This window comes from Podarcis vaucheri (assembly GCF_965113315.1).
Source record: "Podarcis vaucheri genome assembly, chromosome: 8".
NCBI classification, from domain to species: Eukaryota; Metazoa; Chordata; class Lepidosauria; order Squamata; family Lacertidae; genus Podarcis; species Podarcis vaucheri.
In genome coordinates, this window is record NC_138766.1 from 44,746,058 (window position 1) to 44,763,064 (window position 17,007).

The 17,007-nt window shown below is 38.2% G+C and overlaps 1 protein-coding gene and 1 long non-coding RNA gene across 7 annotated transcripts in view; one reads left to right on the plus strand and one right to left on the minus strand.

The window, feature by feature from the left end:
* Nucleotides 1-17,007, plus strand: part of PIEZO2 (piezo type mechanosensitive ion channel component 2) — a 211,056-nt gene that overhangs the window by 179,273 nt on the left and 14,776 nt on the right. For 2 of the 5 annotated variants that reach the window (XM_082234898.1, XM_082234899.1), the window contains 13 exons: nt 1,328-1,431; nt 3,267-3,365; nt 5,555-5,666; nt 7,848-7,913; nt 8,274-8,440; nt 9,433-9,587; nt 11,238-11,408; nt 12,017-12,430; nt 13,679-13,937; nt 14,053-14,235; nt 14,908-15,157; nt 15,944-16,076; nt 16,809-16,956. In XM_082234898.1, the coding sequence (XP_082091024.1) occupies nt 1,328-1,431; nt 3,267-3,365; nt 5,555-5,666; nt 7,848-7,913; nt 8,274-8,440; nt 9,433-9,587; nt 11,238-11,408; nt 12,017-12,430; nt 13,679-13,937; nt 14,053-14,235; nt 14,908-15,157; nt 15,944-16,076; nt 16,809-16,956 (2,261 nt within the window). The remainder of the gene's footprint in view (nt 1-1,327; nt 1,432-3,266; nt 3,366-5,554; nt 5,667-7,847; nt 7,914-8,273; nt 8,441-9,432; nt 9,588-11,237; nt 11,409-12,016; nt 12,431-13,678; nt 13,938-14,052; nt 14,236-14,907; nt 15,158-15,943; nt 16,077-16,808; nt 16,957-17,007) is intronic. The other 3 variants (XM_082234902.1, XM_082234900.1, XM_082234901.1) reach the window with 2 other exon arrangements.
* On the minus strand, nt 1,752-5,623 carry LOC309539112. 2 transcript variants are annotated; one of them, XR_014222697.1, is made up of 3 exons: nt 5,520-5,623; nt 3,776-3,972; nt 1,752-2,017 (listed from the first exon to the last, which is right to left on the minus strand). It is a non-coding gene; the product is annotated as an uncharacterized lncRNA (long non-coding RNA). The 2 variants fall into 2 exon arrangements; XR_014222698.1 differs by lacking the exons at nt 3,776-3,972; nt 5,520-5,623 and adding an exon at nt 2,132-3,121.

The window sequence follows — 17,007 nt, forward strand, 5'->3', positions numbered from 1 at the left end:
ACACTATTGTGTGAGAGATTATATTAAATAATAAATTTGTATGTTGTGAACTGGCCTGAGATCTACGGATGAAGGGCAGTTGACTACTACTACTACTAATAATAATAATAAGGTATTTTAATGGGTTTTTTGCCATTAGTGCTTATACCAGAGCAAGTGGAGAGTGTCACTATTAGCTTTAAAACTTATTTTTTTAATCATCATTATTTATACTCCACCTTTTCCCCTAATGGGAAAGTTGGTGCCTGTAGTTTATCTCAAATAGTGGCAAGTAATATGACCTTCCATCCTGTAACTTTTCTCCAGTGTAGGTAAGATAGGGGAGAATTTATAACTCTCCCTTTACTCCTGCCTTAAGATAAAGTGCTAATATGAAAGTGGCTTCAGTATATAATTGAGATAAAACAGAGGGTCAGGTATGATTGAACAAGAATGTTATATAATGAGGGTAAAATGAATTGCTGAATTTAATTCTATCTATTGCTAGGTAAGTTTATTATTATAACTATACTAAGGGCTTTTAATTTATTTACAGATATTATGTTAATATCCTTCTCTGGCAAATGTAATGCTGGCTTTTATTTTATCTTGCTTATTATTTTTCTTTTCACGTCCTTTGTTTCTCTTGTTTGATCAAGTTAGGCCTGTTAGCTTATTTGAAGTTTTTAAAAACTGTGCTTCTGTTCAAGGATATAAGGCCCAGTTCATTCACATCACATCTTGAACATATGGAGGCCTCTGAACTGTTTTAAATCCACAAGGAAAAATCAATGTGTAGTTATGATCATTCATCCGTGCTGTTTCTATTTTCTCTGTTTAAACTTGAAGAATATAGTAAAAGAAAAGCAAATGCTATGGGATGCCTGAACACTTTTAACAGCATTATATTTTGATTTTGATTTTCCTCCAGTGATACAATTTTAAATTTAGCTTACTCCCTGGATACCCAATAGAATTAGGATTTCTCAAACTGGCAAAATGGAAACTTTTTTTCTTTTTAAGAATAACACTGCACATTTTTAGTAATACCTTGCCAACTCTTTTTGCATTCTATCTGTCCAGTTTCTTCTTACAATGTTTTTTTTATATTTTCCCTGTGAAAATGTACACTTTTTCTTTTTTTTCGTGCCTGCAAACACCAAATGATTTTCCTGCCACAAATTCTCTTTATCTCTTTCTTTCTCTCCACTTCTACCTGTCCTTCATTGAGTCCCACAATCACAGAATGCTTCCATGTATTTTTGTGGTGGCTCGGGATAGAGCTAATGAGGGATCTCCCGGCCTCCTGCAAGAAATAAAAAAAACCCAAATATTTTATTTTGCTTAGTGGTCAGAAGTGGAGATTATTATTTGTTTGAGACGGACAGTGAAGAAGAGGAAGATGAAGAAAAAGAAGAGGAGGAAGAAGCTCCAAAAAGATCTGCATTCCAGGTACTGTGTTTTTGCATATGCTGTGCCTCCTACAAAGGTATGAACATGCTAATTTGAACTTGCTTGCTTATACTGTTGTCACATTTCTGCAATGTAAGAATGATACTGGGGATGGATTTTCATTCACTTGCACCTGTAGCATGTTTTTTTTAAAAAAATAAAGCTTCATATCCTGAACTCTATTTTTCTGATGTTGCATTGGAGACAAGTGAATAAAACATCTTTCCATAGGCATTGCTTGATATTGCTTAGAAGCTTTTCTGTTTTGGAAATCAACAATCTATTTATATTATCTATTTATAAAAACTGTGTTTCATATATATAGTGATGTTGTCCCAACAAGTAATTTTTTATTCATTGTAATAGTCACATGGGGGGGTCATGAGGTAATCAAAAGAAATTTATATCGTAGGTAGAGAAAGGTAAGTATTTAGCTGCACCAGCATCCGGCAACTTGATTCATGCATGCATATCCTGATTTAGAGTGAAGCATCTTGGTGTCCCTTTAGTTCCTCTGGATTAAGGCAATAGAAGTGAATCTGATTTAATGTTATATTCTTGTGGGTTTCCTTTTTTCAGAGTGCTGCTATGTACACATAGAAAAATAATGTCACAATTATTAAGTTCTTTCACAATGATGGAACTATCTGTCAATAATAATAGCCATGAGTTATTTATCAGATTTTTCATCTAGACTCACATAGTATATTGAGCTGTCTGAATCCCTCTGCCATACAATGTGGTGTCTACATGCATGGTGTCACAATCCAAGATTGCAACTTCATTCTTTACAAGGATTGTACATAAATGAGCCAAAACATTCTTTTCAAAAGCATACCACCTCAAGTAGCTCCCATGCAATGCTGTCATATACAGAAAGTACGGGTTTTACCAAAGTTTTATGTTGACTCATATTCATTTGTTTATATTCATGAGCTCTAGATGCAAAAATAGGTTTCCACATGAACTTCAGGGACTAGATAGTGTCTGGTTTATATGCCATGGTAAGCCAAACTGTAGCTTAGCAGGCGTATGTGAATATGCTGGCTCCCAGAGAGGAGCTTGCACTCACGTTGCTCTTCCCCAGTCCTTTTAGCTCGGCACAGAAATGTTTGAATTACTGTGTCATCAAACTCAGGATTGTATTTAAACTCTCTCCTTCACCATGGTCTGTAGCCCAAAAAAACTTTTAACTTAGCTGTCATGCTAACTAAAAAGACAGAGAGGTTTGCACTGAGACCTAGTTTGGCCCAGTGTCATTTGTGAACAAGGTCAATGTATTCTTTGTTCTACCATAGATGTCAATCTGTTTATGTGTTGCAAATAAGTTCTGTATTTGGAATCTAAAAACTGTGTCAAGATTTTCTGTTTATGTTGATCTTTTCTGGTGTCTTCTGTTCGGGAATTGTTGATTTTAGTCCTTGCGTCAGTGTTTTGTAGCATATACGTTTGTGGTGAAAGACATCAGTTGATAATGCAAGTAGCAAAATTATTATAAAAATGTTTTTGGTGGCATAAGTATTATGTTTTCATAAGAACAGCAGTAGGGGTAGGGATGGGAATCTGTAATTACTACTGTCTGTCATGTACTAAAAATTAACTTTCACTTAGAATGTGTTCTTCTAATAAACATGACTAATTAGTATTTTTACATGTGTAGTTAATAACTTTTATACTAATATTTTATAACTAGTCCACTATTAAGTTGATTATTAACAGTTCACATTCATGAGCCCATGGTAAATTAATGTTTCTAATAGTGTCATGCAATATATTTCTTATAACAATAACAGTTATGTTTTCACTAATTTGTCTTGCTTTGTCCTTCTTTATAGAGAGCTATTGCGAAATTTGCTTCTGCCATTTTAGCCTTGCCAAAGTCTATTATTAAACTGCCCAAAACTATTCTTCAGTATTTAATCAGAGCTGCAAAGGTATTTGATGTTCCATACCATATAGAATGTGATCTCATCCCATACTATTATGGCATAGGGTATCCCTTTTCTGCATTTTCCCTCTTTATATGAACTTTGTGAGGACTTAATGAGAGTCAAGCATTTGGTATGTATAAGATTTAAAAAACTAAATCATAAAAGGAAATATAACTCATTTTAACGGTAATCCCAGAGAGAAAATGCAGACACATCTTGGCGTAATCTTGGCATTTCTGCCTAAGCTGTGTTGAGAGGATTCCATGGGTTGCATGCATTTATAGGTAGTGGGTCAAATGCTGACCCTGTTTAAATTGCTGAATTGTAAAAAAAAGAGCAGGATTTCCTCTGGCATGGTAATCTTTCTCAGAAAGCTGGTAAAACCTTAAAATATTACAGCTGAGGATGCTTACCCTTCACACTTCCTGTCCATGTGCATCATCATTCTGGTATCAGTAATCCATTAGCCTGTCTTGGGACTTCCTTTAGTAGTATTTGTGATGCTATGCATAATGTATACAGTATGTCACTTATGTGCAAGAAGCACTAAAAACATTTTGGATTCACTGTAACAGTTCAAATCCAATGAGCTTGCTTGTAGGCCTTAGTGCTGAAATACAGAGCAGGAAGAAGTTAATGTACCTTAATGTTTAAATTTAACTGTTGAAAGATAAAAGTAGTATTTTTTTTAAATATTTTCATTACTAGTTGCAACTAGTCCTCCTCAAAACTATCTACAGTAACAAAATCTCAGAATCAATTGAAGAAATGCTTGGGATTTCTGTAGCAACTGAACTGCACCAGACACAATGAATATTGATATTCAAAATTATATTTCTCCAGATTTGTTTTCACTAGAGGAATGCTTGGCAAAATTTATGAATTTTATTTATTTATTATCAGCTTTTTATTCTGCCCTCACATGAACTCTGTGAATCTCAAACTTTAGCTATTGGGTTGGATCCAAAGAATCATGAGCAGCAAAGCAGCCCATTCTGTTCATTGAATGGTGTTTTCCTGCCTGATCTGCTTCAGTACAGCCCCTACCAGTCCCCAAAAGTCAATTATGAAGATCAGGGAACCCACAGGAATAGTGTGGGTGATGCTACAAAGGCTGCAGATAGGGGAAGAAATTGTCTTGCATCATGAATCTGACTTACATGAGCAGGTTTTCCTGATTGCAAAAGACATCTCTGGATCCAGGCATTAATATATTTTAGTTCAGCAATAACAGCTGTATTATGCATTACTTATTACCATAAACCAAGTTAGTGCCTCAAACAGAAAGGAGACAGGCACTCTCCCCACCATCTGTTAGTAACCTCCCATATTCACTGATAAAAAGCAGGTGGCTTAATGATTTACAGATAATATCTTAATAAAGTACCAAGGTGATTTCTGTACATCAGAACTGCGAGAAACGAATGAAATAAATGAATTTCCAGTAATGGCCCATTCCAGCTTCCCTGAGACAGTTTGTGCATGCTTGTGTTGGTAGTGGTAATGCTTTGAATCTATCTGTTTCTCTCTCCCCTGCCCTTTGCATGTGTATGTTTGCTTGTTCCTTGGCTGTGGCTATTCTTTAATTAACGAAATGCATCAATGATGCAGTGCCAGCAAAACATGGTTTTCATTTTGTGATGAAAATCATACTGACAAAATCACAACATCTTTTGTCTCAAACTGCTATCATACAGTACATTTTTTTGTTCTTTTCAGCCGTATCTTTGGGTGTTGGGGGAAAATGCACAATATGTGACGTTACAGCATTATGAATTCTCATGTGTTCCTACTTTAAAAGATGCCATCAACCAATTTTTGCTAAGAGAGAGTGAAACATTTTAAAAACAACGGATAAAGTCTAATGTTCTTATTGTATTGGAATACTGATTATTATTTGAGGCTAGTTGCAGGAAATGGTTCATATGTAAATTATATTTGCATTTCCAGAGTTCAGAACATAGCTTTTGTGGATTCATATGAAACTCACATGAATCCATCGTTCTGTTCAAATGTTTTAGTTTGTTTAGCAAACAAAAATAGCACAAAAAATCTCAAACTTTCATTGAAATGTTTGGATAGCAATTAAGAATGTTTGCTTAAACTCACAAACCTACATTTTTTCATCAAATATATATTGCATTCCTATTTACTTACTGAGGAGCTTGGAATAAATTGGTTTTTCCCTCCAGTTCCTTTATCAGGCCTGGATTACTGATCCTAAAACTGCCCTCCGACAGAGGCGCAAAGAGAAAAAAAAGTTTGGGAAAGAAAGGAGACAAAGGCGGAAAGGATCTGGGGAAGGTATGTATGTGTCTGTAATTTTGTCAGTTATTTACTGTAAACACAAATCTTTCCTCTGTTTATTGGGTGAAGGGACCACAGCTCAGTGATTCAGCTACATGCCTTGCATGCGGAAGGTCCCAGGTAAATTCCATAACATCTGCAGTCACAAAAGAACCAGATAGTGGGTAATGGAAAAGACCTCTATCTGAGTAGCCATATTAACACAACAATTACCCTTTCATGTGTTGCAGGAGAAAGCAGATAGAGATTTATTTTTACCTAGTTCCTCCTTGCCTACTTATAGGCAGATATAATAGGCAAAACATTGGTCCAGTTCAGACGCAACCATTTCAGTTCATCAAACCATGCTTTCTTGGACCAGGAACAAGGTGTTTGCTTGCATACTCTCTCTTCCCTTAACTCAGTACCTCCTAATTTGTTGAACCATAGTTTCACCTGAAGTCCAAACGAAAAATCGGTTGTTCGAGTTACTGCTACAAACCAGGACATCAAACTGGAGATATCAGGGATGAGATGCACCTCACATGACCCTTCAGTGCGAGCATGAGGGTGCATGAGGGTGCCCATATCCAGAAAGGACTTCTCCCCCTGCACCAATGGGGTCTTAAAGGTGCTTGATGACCATTTCTAAAGACCACAGAGACTGTTGCTAACGCCAGCCTCTTAGGTAGCCCCAGTCAAATACTCCCACAACAGCTACTATGGGCAATCTGCCCTCTGAAGTCCGAAGCTCCTCTGGTTGCACTTCTGGCTGCTTGGACAGTTTAGTCAACGTTAAAAACTTGCTTGTGTAACTTTCTTCTGGTAAGACCTTTACACAGGGCAGCCTCTCCTACTAACTCAATCACCATCTTACTTTCTCTGCTCTTCACCAGGCAAGTATATTCATACTTGGCACAGACATATAAAGGCTATAAAATGAGAATTCCCTGGATGTCAATATCCAGATTTGGGGCAAGTACTCTTTTGTGAGAGAGCCCCAGCAGAGATTTAAAATCACAAAATATTCAGCAAGGTAAAGCTTGGAAATATAGGCTGTTAGACCTTTAAATTTTGCCCTTCTAGGTGCCTTCCAAACTTCCCATTTTCCCTTAGCATAAAAAAAGACCACACATTTGGTAAGCAAACAATTGTTTACTTACAAACTCTCCAAACTCTTCATGTGCTTTTCCATACAACAATCAGAAAACACAGGCAGTGAAACTTGACTTAGTTACAGTGGTGAAAGTTCCTGAATTATTGATATAGGAACACAAGAAAAGCATGTTAGAAACATGCGGCTCAGCTGCAGCAACTAGCTTAGCCAGTTTAGCCTTTTCACATGCTGAGCTTCTTAGGTAAACTGAGGTACAACAATGGGCTAGATTACCTTTCTTCCAAAGTAAAGGGGAGTGACATAGCTAAGCCTGGCAGGAAAGCTTACTCTATGGCATCAACCCCTTCATGCATTAATTAATCTTAAGCATATTGGTTATATAAGTTTGGTTATCACACAAATAACAAACTATTAATATTCAGACCTCAGCTTTCCATTCATTTCCCCCCATCTTTTCCTCATACTTCCTTTACCCATTATTTCTTCAACTTCACAACCGACCATTTTCAACTCTCTTCCTGACAGTTAACTCCCCAATGACAAGAATCACCACGCAGAGTCTGCTGTCCCACACAAATCACGATGAATTAACCTGATTCAGGTCCCGCCCAATAAATTCTGGAAGTTACAATCTCTCTCCTTCACGGTCACCAAACAGCTACTGCTAAATGTGCTTGTAACAGAGTAACAGGACAAGGCTTCAAGCCTTGACAGTTACAAAGAAATCCCTGAATACTTTCTCTCCTTCAAACACAATTACTGTTGCAGGGAAAGATATAGTGGAGGGAGACAGAAAAATGGGTTATTTTTAATTTGGGAAGGAGAGAGGTGGTAAAGAATAAATCCAAATGCTAGTTGGCCAAGCAATATTAAGGTGCTGAAGTCCACATCATTGTCTCAATTAAAGCAGAATAAAATCACTCACTGGCTATATCTCCAGTTAATTTGAATATAATTATTAGAGAACACTGTAGAATTTGAGGTTACTAAGCTGCAGCTCACTATATATTTCCATCATTTTTGGTTGAATAATTCAGATCTGTGAAAAACTTTTGCTCATTTCTTTAATATTGATTTGTCAGTTGGTATAGATGTGGAGTGTGAAGAAAGAGAGGAACCTGTCAAAAAGAAGTCCTCAGACGGACCCGGTAAGCAAAGATGCAAGAAAGGTATTCTTTTATTTTCTGATTAGACAGTACAACAATGTGTTAAATAAAGGCAAGCCAACAAATCCTATGTCTGGTGTGCTGTACAATGCCAGAAAATGCCAGAAAAAGTGCTGTCTTGTATAAGTCTACTCAAAGTGCTGTCTTGTATAAGTCTACTCAAAAGAAAGTTGTAGGAAGGTCAACGGAACTTACTTTCAGGTAATTGAATAGAAGTAGCAGTCAGAGAGTAACACTGATTCCTTAGGGGCTAGATTTTCTTCATTCATTCAAAAATATTTGTTACTGTGGTGGTTGCTTATGTACTAAATCTCTATTTTTTTTCTTGTTTCCTGCCCCCAGATAACATTATCAAAAGAATATATAATATTTTGAAGTTTACCTGGGTTCTGTTTCTGGCAACAATAGACAGTTTTACAGCTTGGCTCAATTCGATTTCAAGAGAGCACATTGATATTTCCACCGTGCTAAGAATCGAGAGGTGCATGCTTACTAGAGAAATCAAAAAGGTAATAGAACATGCTCATATCATGTAGTTGATGCTATTAGGAAGGCTTGGAATTCAGGCCCACCTTGGCCAAAACTATTGTTTCTAGATACTTGTCAGGAGCCGGAGTCAGGTGTAGATCAGCAATTAAAAAACCACTGGTGTCAATAAAGTTAACTCTTTATTCAAGAAACCAAAACAGCACAGGACTAGCGATCCCAGCCACTCTTCCCAGTAGGTCTTGCCCCAATGAGGCAGTTGTGAGGACTGAGGGTTCCCACCTCCCCACAGCTGCCTAAGTCCTCTGTTCTCCAAGGTTTTTTCCAAGCAATCAGATACTACATCTGCACACAACCCATCTCTCCTCTGCTCTTTTCATTTCTCTGTGAGTTCTGGGAGAGCAAGGGGAGAAGAAGGGGAGCAGGTCGCAGAAGGAGAGGGAAACTCCCTGGATTCTTCAGCAGCCTGCCTCATCTGTCTCCGGGCCCCGCTCCTCTCCAGCCTCTGAATCAGGACTGCTCTCTGCCACAGCCTCGTCCTGCTCACCTAAACCCTCTTGCCTCTTCAGCCTCTGACACCTCCTCCTCCCAGTCTGTTCCCTCTTCTCCCTCTGACCACTCATCATCATCATCCCACCACCAGTCCCCTGGCCCAGCCTCCTCCCCCTGGGGGGCTCCCCACCATTCCTCTGCATCCAGCCAGTCCTTGACAATATTTGTAGGAGCAGGTTCAGAATTTAGCAACCGTAGTTTTTCCTTATTTTTAAATGTTTTGGACGCATGATGAATATTAACAAAGATCTGCTAATTTTAGCTTATTGCTATAATTGAGGATGGAAGAAACCTAATGAATAGCCTGGCAAGGGAGAAAGAATGAAACACTTCTATGGTATAGTTCTGAGACTCCTCATTTTTTGATATGCTCCACAGTTCTCACTAGTTTGCACCAGATAATCACCAGATCTCAGAGATTATTGGCAGACCCTACTTCTAAATTCTATCTCTTCCTTTTTAGGGGAATGTTCCAACTCGAGAGAGTATCCATATGTATTATCAGAACCATATAATGAAACTTTCTAGGGAATCAGGATTGGATGAAATTTATGAACCTGGACAGGCTGAGAGGACAGAAAGTCTAGAATCGGCAGTATCTCGTGACAGCGAATCCAGGTATTTGTTTAAAATAAGCAGTAATTCAGCCAATGCATATAGGATGATATCCAACATTATTCAGATGGAGGGCCAATGGATTTCCTGTTCTTCTGTGCCTCCCACCCCATGCCCAAGTCTGCGCCAGATGGTCTGACCAGATTTTGGAGGAGCACAGAGATGGCATGGTGGGTAGAGAGGAGAGAAAGAAGAAGTCCTGTTTTTCTAAAAGAAGTCTGACCTAGTGGGAGGCCACAAGTAACTGTCTTCTATGGATAATAATATGTGACAAGGGTAGTATAAACAGCACCTCTCTTTGAGCTATTTGTTTTCCTCATGTTAAAGATTTATGAAAGCAGAAAAACTGTTACACATCATCCACATTTTTTTAACAGTAGACCCATTGAAATTAAGGGACCTAACTTTGTCATGTTTATTAATTTCACTGAGTCCACTCTGAGTAAAACATAGTTGACTGCCACCCCAGGACTTTTCAGATATCATACATGTAGTAAGAAGCTGCACATTGGTTTACATATTTTGAAAATAAGAAAACCTTTTAAGTAAAAGTAAAAAGACTTGCATTTTGTTTAATGAATAAAATGAACATTTGTGTACTAACCTATATACCGTCTGGATTTCTCTGAAAGCAGATTGATTGATTGATTGATTGATAACAAGTCTTGTAGATCTTGTGGGAAGAGGTTTGCCTCCTAGTTATATAAACAAAACAAAACAAAACAAAACAAAACAAAAGAGCCATCTTTAACCAAATGGAAACTGTCAGACAAAAGGCAGACTTTTCCTAAAGTTACAACACCCAATACCCATTGTATCCAAGAAGCATTTGAGAGTCTGACAGTGCAGTCCTAAGCAGGTTTACTCACGACCACATTTCTCTTGAGTTAGTGATCGGATTGTCTGAGAACATTGATATTGAGCTTATGTGTATGGATTTTTTCTAATTCCCATCTCACACATTGAATCTTGACAAGAAGCATGTTCTGCTAAAGATAAGAACAATCCTCATATGTGCTGGAACATATATACTCCAGGTTTCCTGAAGTGGCCATTACATAAACAGTTATATACAACAATGCATATAACTGCATAAAAATATTTATACAATTACGTTGCAGAAATTCTGCACTGCATTGGGCTGTTATACATATTATACATATAATATACATATTTATTCCAGACAATTTTAATATAATTAGCCAAGCTGCTTTAAAAATAATAATACACAAGCCAGTTAGATGCAAGAAATTCCAGCAAAGCTTGGTAGGGTTGGAACCCTAAAATTCTGGGTATAAATCTGTTTCAAACTCAGTTGTTCCTCTGAGTTACTCCCTAGCAAATGAATTTAGGATTGTAACCTGAGCCACTCTATGTGGTTTTGCAGGCTGTAACCTGTAACTGTGTGTCAAAATGGCTGAAAGCCCTATGCCTTCACACCATGGTTTCCCATTTAATTACTATTGATTCTGTGTGATTATCAAAACATTGTTTTGAATAAAAACCAGTGCATACTGGTAGCTCAGAATCCCCACTCAAAACCTTGTCTATGTGTCTCTGTATAGTGCATGGCTAGCCTGCATGGTTACTATTGAACCACTTCAGGATGCTGTTGGTATATAACACTGTTTTTGTAACTGTTTGCACTGCTAGCTGCTGCACTGAAGCAACCACACTGTTGTTGTCAAGGCAGTCAACCCTTGATGATTTAGATGGACCAGACCCTATTCCTAAAACAAGTGAGCGTGCGCGTCCTAGGCTTCGTAAAATGTACAGCATGGATATGTCCTCCTCATCTGCTGACAGTGGCAGTATGGTGTCAAGGTGCTTAACCCATGCATGCTTTGTTCATTCATTTACCCTGACCATTGTAAATTTTGGCACTGTGGATTTTGCCAGCGCAGGTGTGTTTTGTGTGTGTTTTGTATATGTATATGTAGATGTGCATGAGTACTTAATAGAAGCATATTTGTCTTGTTTAGGCTCATACCAATATTTGGGGGGGGGCTTTCTGTCTTTTTAATAGCCCCCATTTGATCCTTATACTTTTAGTCTCAAGTTTCTAAATTAGATACCTATTTATTGATCCGTTCATTTTAGCTGAGAGCTTAGAATGCTCCTGGTTCAGATAGAATCCTGGTTAGCCTTAGCCACAGCAGCTAATATGTTTGCTGGCCAAAAAATGCCACACACACAAAAATCTAAAACCATGGGTAAGGCAGAAAGAGGCAATTAATTCTTAAGAGGAGAAAAGATGGGGAGGATATGACACATAACGCCATGGCCTGTTCCCAGTCTTTTAACTGTGGTTGAGTTTGTCTTCACTGGCTTAAAATTGAAATTTAAGCATAGAACATACTTTGGACACATCAGTGTTTCATTTGTGAAATAAGAAATTGACGAAATAATATTGTTCCCCCTGTTCTTGACAGTGAGGCTACCCAAATCACCATGCTGTATTCTCGTCAGGGGACAGCAGAAACTATTGAAGAAGTTGAAGGGGAGGAGCACGAAGAAGGAGGAGGAGAAGAAGAAGAGGGGGTAGATGCTGCATCGAGGCAGGAGCATGACATGGAAGTTTATTGCATAGATTCTGAAGGAGCTGCATATACTTCTGATACAGATATACCATCCTATTCTGGTTTGGATGGCATTGCTGAGCCCCCTCCTTCCTACAGCAAAGCTGTGAGCTTGGAGCTTTTCCCCTTAGATAGTTCCCAAGATGGTTCCTCTGTCAAAAACCATATGATGGTGAGCCCAGATGAAAATCAGTCTGACAAACCAGAAGATTCTATACTTCCTCCTTTGACACATGAGCTTACTGCAAGCGAACTACTTCTAAACAAGTAAGAATCATAAAATAATTTCCCCACAGGCATGTAAAATAATGTGAATTCATTATGTTACAAAAATTATATTGTAATGATGCTCAAGTTATTTAAGTGAATTGTAGTAAATTCACTGATCACCAGATCATTCTGATTACATTAGTTTTGTGCTGCTTCATGTGATGAATTCAGTTTATGGCATTTGTACCCTGGCCTTCCTTTCAGGAGATTACAGTAGCAGGGATGTGGTATTCAGTAGTCTCTCACTGGGGCACTGGCCATGGCTAGACCTGCTTACCTTAAAAAATAGAACTATGTCATGTGCTTTCAGATGAAGAAACTTTTGATAACATTTCCTTTACTTTTCACAAATGTAAGACAGAATTAGACTGATTTGCAACGGGGTGCAATGATTTTGCATACCATGAACATTGAGCAAGAACTTCATTAGAATTATTTACTGGGGGGTGGTCATTTGCACATCATAAAATTGTTACATGAAAGGCACAGTGACGGCCATACATGCAGCTAATTATGACATTCTATGACAAGTACACACCCCAAGAAACATAGTCAAAATAATATCTGAAGAAGTGTGTGTGCACACAAAAGCTTATACCCAGAACAAACTTAGTTGGTCTCTAAGGTGCTACTGGACAATTTTTTATTTATTTCAACTGTGTCAGACCAACATGGCTACCTACCTGGCCCAAGAAACACAGATTGCATTTTAAAGGAAAAAAACTGATTTGAAACTCTTTATATGCAAATATTCTAACTTTGGAAAATGCCTGGATGCTGAACCTGATCTCTTAAAATATTTGGGTGACATTCTGAAACTTACTTTACATGTGCCCACGGGTTTCTGTACCAGGAGATATTTTGTTTCCTTTGAAACATCCCACCCCACTGAGAAATAACACCTTCTTTTGAAATAAATGTGTGGTTGATGAAATTCCATGCCTGACTTTTGATAACCTGCACCTCAGTTGCAAAGCAGGGCTCATGAGGTGTCTGGCCTTATGAAATCTCTGAGGGCCAAATACAGGGGCTCCGTTGGAGGGCTGCATTCAGCCTCCCAGGCCTGAGGTTCCTCACATCTCTAGTGTGGCTGGTAAAGAAACACATCTAAAGCTGGGTATTGGAAACTTGTTTGCATGGTTCTTTGTTAAGTAGAAATATATTATTTGTTGTTACTTACAGATTATTCTGCAGTATTTAACATATTGGCACATCAAGTTATGTGATCTAACTTTGTCCCCACAGAATGTTTCAAGATGAGGAACTGGATGAGTCGGAAAAATTCTACTCTACTCAGCCTCGTTTTTTGCTGCTAATTTATGCTTTGTATAATACCCTTGTGGCTCGTTCAGAAATGGTGTGTTTTTTTGTAATTATTCTTAATCACATGATCTCTGCCTCCATGATTACCCTTGTGCTTCCTATTCTTATATTCCTTTGGGCCATGCTTTCCGTCCCGAGGCCTAGCAAACGTTTTTGGATGACAGCTATAGTCTACACTGAGGTATGTTGATATTCTAATGATAATTTCTCATTTTTATGGATTGTTACCAAATTTTCAGTGATTAACATGAAGCTATTTTTTATCTTTCTCTTTTTTCTCTTCTTTTTTTGTACAGGTAACGATTGTTATAAAATATTTTTTCCAGTTTGGCTTCTTCCCTTGGAATAAGCAACTAGAACTAAACAAGGACAAGCCTTACCATCCTCCCAATATTATTGGTGTTGAGAAGAAAGAGGGTTATGTTCACTATGACCTTGTTCAACTACTTGCTTTGTTTTTTCATCGATCTATTTTAAAGGTATTTTGGAATTTAAAAATGTATTTTATTGTTTTTAAACTTAGATTTTTGTATAGAATGATGTGGCTGGCAGCATGCTGACTTCCCATCATATCTGAATTGCAGTTTCCAAATTATAAATATTAAGAGTCATGGAGACACTTATTAGACTAAATGAAATGTTTTCACTGCAAAATCAGATCTGAATATGATTAGTTAGCTGTCTTAATTTCTGATTTAAAGTTATAGCATGGATTGCTTATAAGCTTTTGTGAGCAAAGAGCTCCACAGGAACATCTGTTTGTGCCCTTAAACCAACTTGAAAGAACCAAGACTTTAAAACTGATCTTTGTCCACCAGGGTTTGGCCCTAAAACTTGTTTACAATGCTGTTGCATGCCTTTTCAACCATAGCTAGCTTCACAAATCTTGATTAGGGTTGTGGTATTGAAGAATGCCTGAACTAAAGCACCTCATTTTAGAAGTTAAGTAATGAACCAGCACACAAAGTTAAAATGAAGTATTTCAGTAGCTTTATTCTTTAAATATGGTGCACAAGAGGTTAGGCGACTTGAAGATAAGAATGTATACCATTAGCATGTGTATTTTATAAAGAGAAGAAATCCCAACAATAGCCAATTTTAAAATATAATATAATTTTAAATATAATTGCTTAACTTTATCTATTTTTTAGTGTCATGGATTGTGGGATGAAGATGATGGAGGAGACAACTGCAGCAGTAAAGGCGACTCTGATGATGAGTCAGTTGAGTCGGACAGGAGAGGTTCTGCTGGCTCTTTGACATCAGTCAATTTGGCAGCATCTGTTGAATCCATACATGTTCATTTCCCAGAGCAGCAGACTGCCATCCGTAGGAAAAGTTCAAGTAGTGGCTCACAGCTTTCTCACAGATCCAGCTTCTCCTCACACCGTTCAAAAAGAGGTATGCATTTGGTCCACGACCAAGACTCTAAAACAGAATGTGGCATTACACGTTGTACTTGCTTAGTCATTGATTTCTTGCCAGTGGCAGGAAACACATTCTACTCTGAAGCAGCCACAGGGGAGACGGGAGAAGGAGACAGGGCAAGGCAAAGCAAGCAGAGAAGGCAAGTGAGGATTCTTTAAATTAAAGGCTAGAACAAGTGAGAGAGGCTGCAGTGGGGGGAAAGCACACTGAGGCAAGAGACAAGCGGAGAGAGATGAGGAGGTTGGTCAGAAGGTGCAGGAGGAAAAATGGAAGGACTGCCAAGCTGCACAGGTGGGAGGGGGAAATGGGGCAGCTGGAAGACTCACAGAGGAAAAGAAATCTCACAAATATTGGAGGGAAAGATATATGAACTGGCCCAAGGATAAGAAATAATGGGAACTTAAGAAATACGTGACTGTTTGGATGGAGGCAGGAGTGAATTAAACTATGGGAGCTAAGATGGAGATGTTACACAACCTGATGACTTCTACAGGCAACGGGAAACTACCTTTCAGATAAGTATCAATGGAACTTTTTAGATCCTGCTTGTTTTACCCACCATTGTTTCAGCATGCCACAGTCTTCAAAGTTAAGACATCACAAGGAACTGTGGTTTATTTAAAATCAGAATTTGATCTCCTCCTTACGGGTACAAAGGAGGAGATGAATTACATCTGAACCATGCCAAAACTCTACCATAATCCAGGGTAAATGGAGGTTTAAGATTGATGTAATTTCTCCCCCCAACTGTTTTCTCAGGAAGTACCAGCACACGGAACAGCAGTCAAAAAGGAAGCAGTGTGCTGAGCATAAAACAAAAATCAAGAAAAGAACTTCTCGTGGACAAGCTGCGGGAACAACTTATCATAGCTAAGGCATTTACCATTAAAAAGTGAGCAATTAAAGTTTGTATCAGTTTAAATGAAATCAGGAATTGATTCTGCAATGCTTTGGGTAGGATTTTTAGAAGACTGAAATTCCATAAAAGGCTAATATCTGAAGGTTTAGTAACAAAGCACTATGCAGTCCTGAGGCTCCAAGTAACAGTTTTACCAGTGCACTGATTCTCTCTTTGTTTGTCTTCATATTCTCCCACATTGTGTCTTGTGTGCTTTTTCACTTGTCCTAAATGTTCTAGAGCAGGAGAGGGGAACCTTTTACAGCTTGAGGGCCACAGTCCCTTCTGAGCAATCTTCCAAGGGCCACATGCCAGCGGTGGGAAGACCAGAAACAATATTTGGCAGAGCTTTCTACACACACATAGTGTTCTTCATCTGAACAATCAAACTGCATTATAAAAGTTCAAGGACACATCCAAGTCAATCGAAAACATTCAATGAGGGTGTGAAGTACAGTGGCTGAGGGGTGTGGCCTGGGGAGAATACCAAGGACCAGAGAGAGGCCTGAGTCGTTATCTGCATTCTCTGCACCTAGGAATGGGCAAGAGCACAATGCAAGCCAGACCTTCAGGCTCACTTGGTTTTCTCCCTCATATGGAACCGAAGGGCTTCATGCATTTTGTCGTTATCTTTAAGCAAATGTATACGTTCTTGGGAGTAGTAAATTAAACTGCATAGTTCTTTACATAAAGTTATTTGTAAGACTGTATTTTCTGTTATTTCAGGACCCTTCAGGTATATGTGCCCATCAAACAGTTTTTCTACAATCTTATCCACCCAGATTACAGTGCTGTGACTGATGTTTATGTCCTGATGTTCCTTGCTGATACTGTCGACTTCATTATCATTGTGTTTGGATTCTGGGCTTTTGGGGTATGTTATAAGGAATTTGATGTATTTGGAATTTTTTTTTTTGTTATAAAT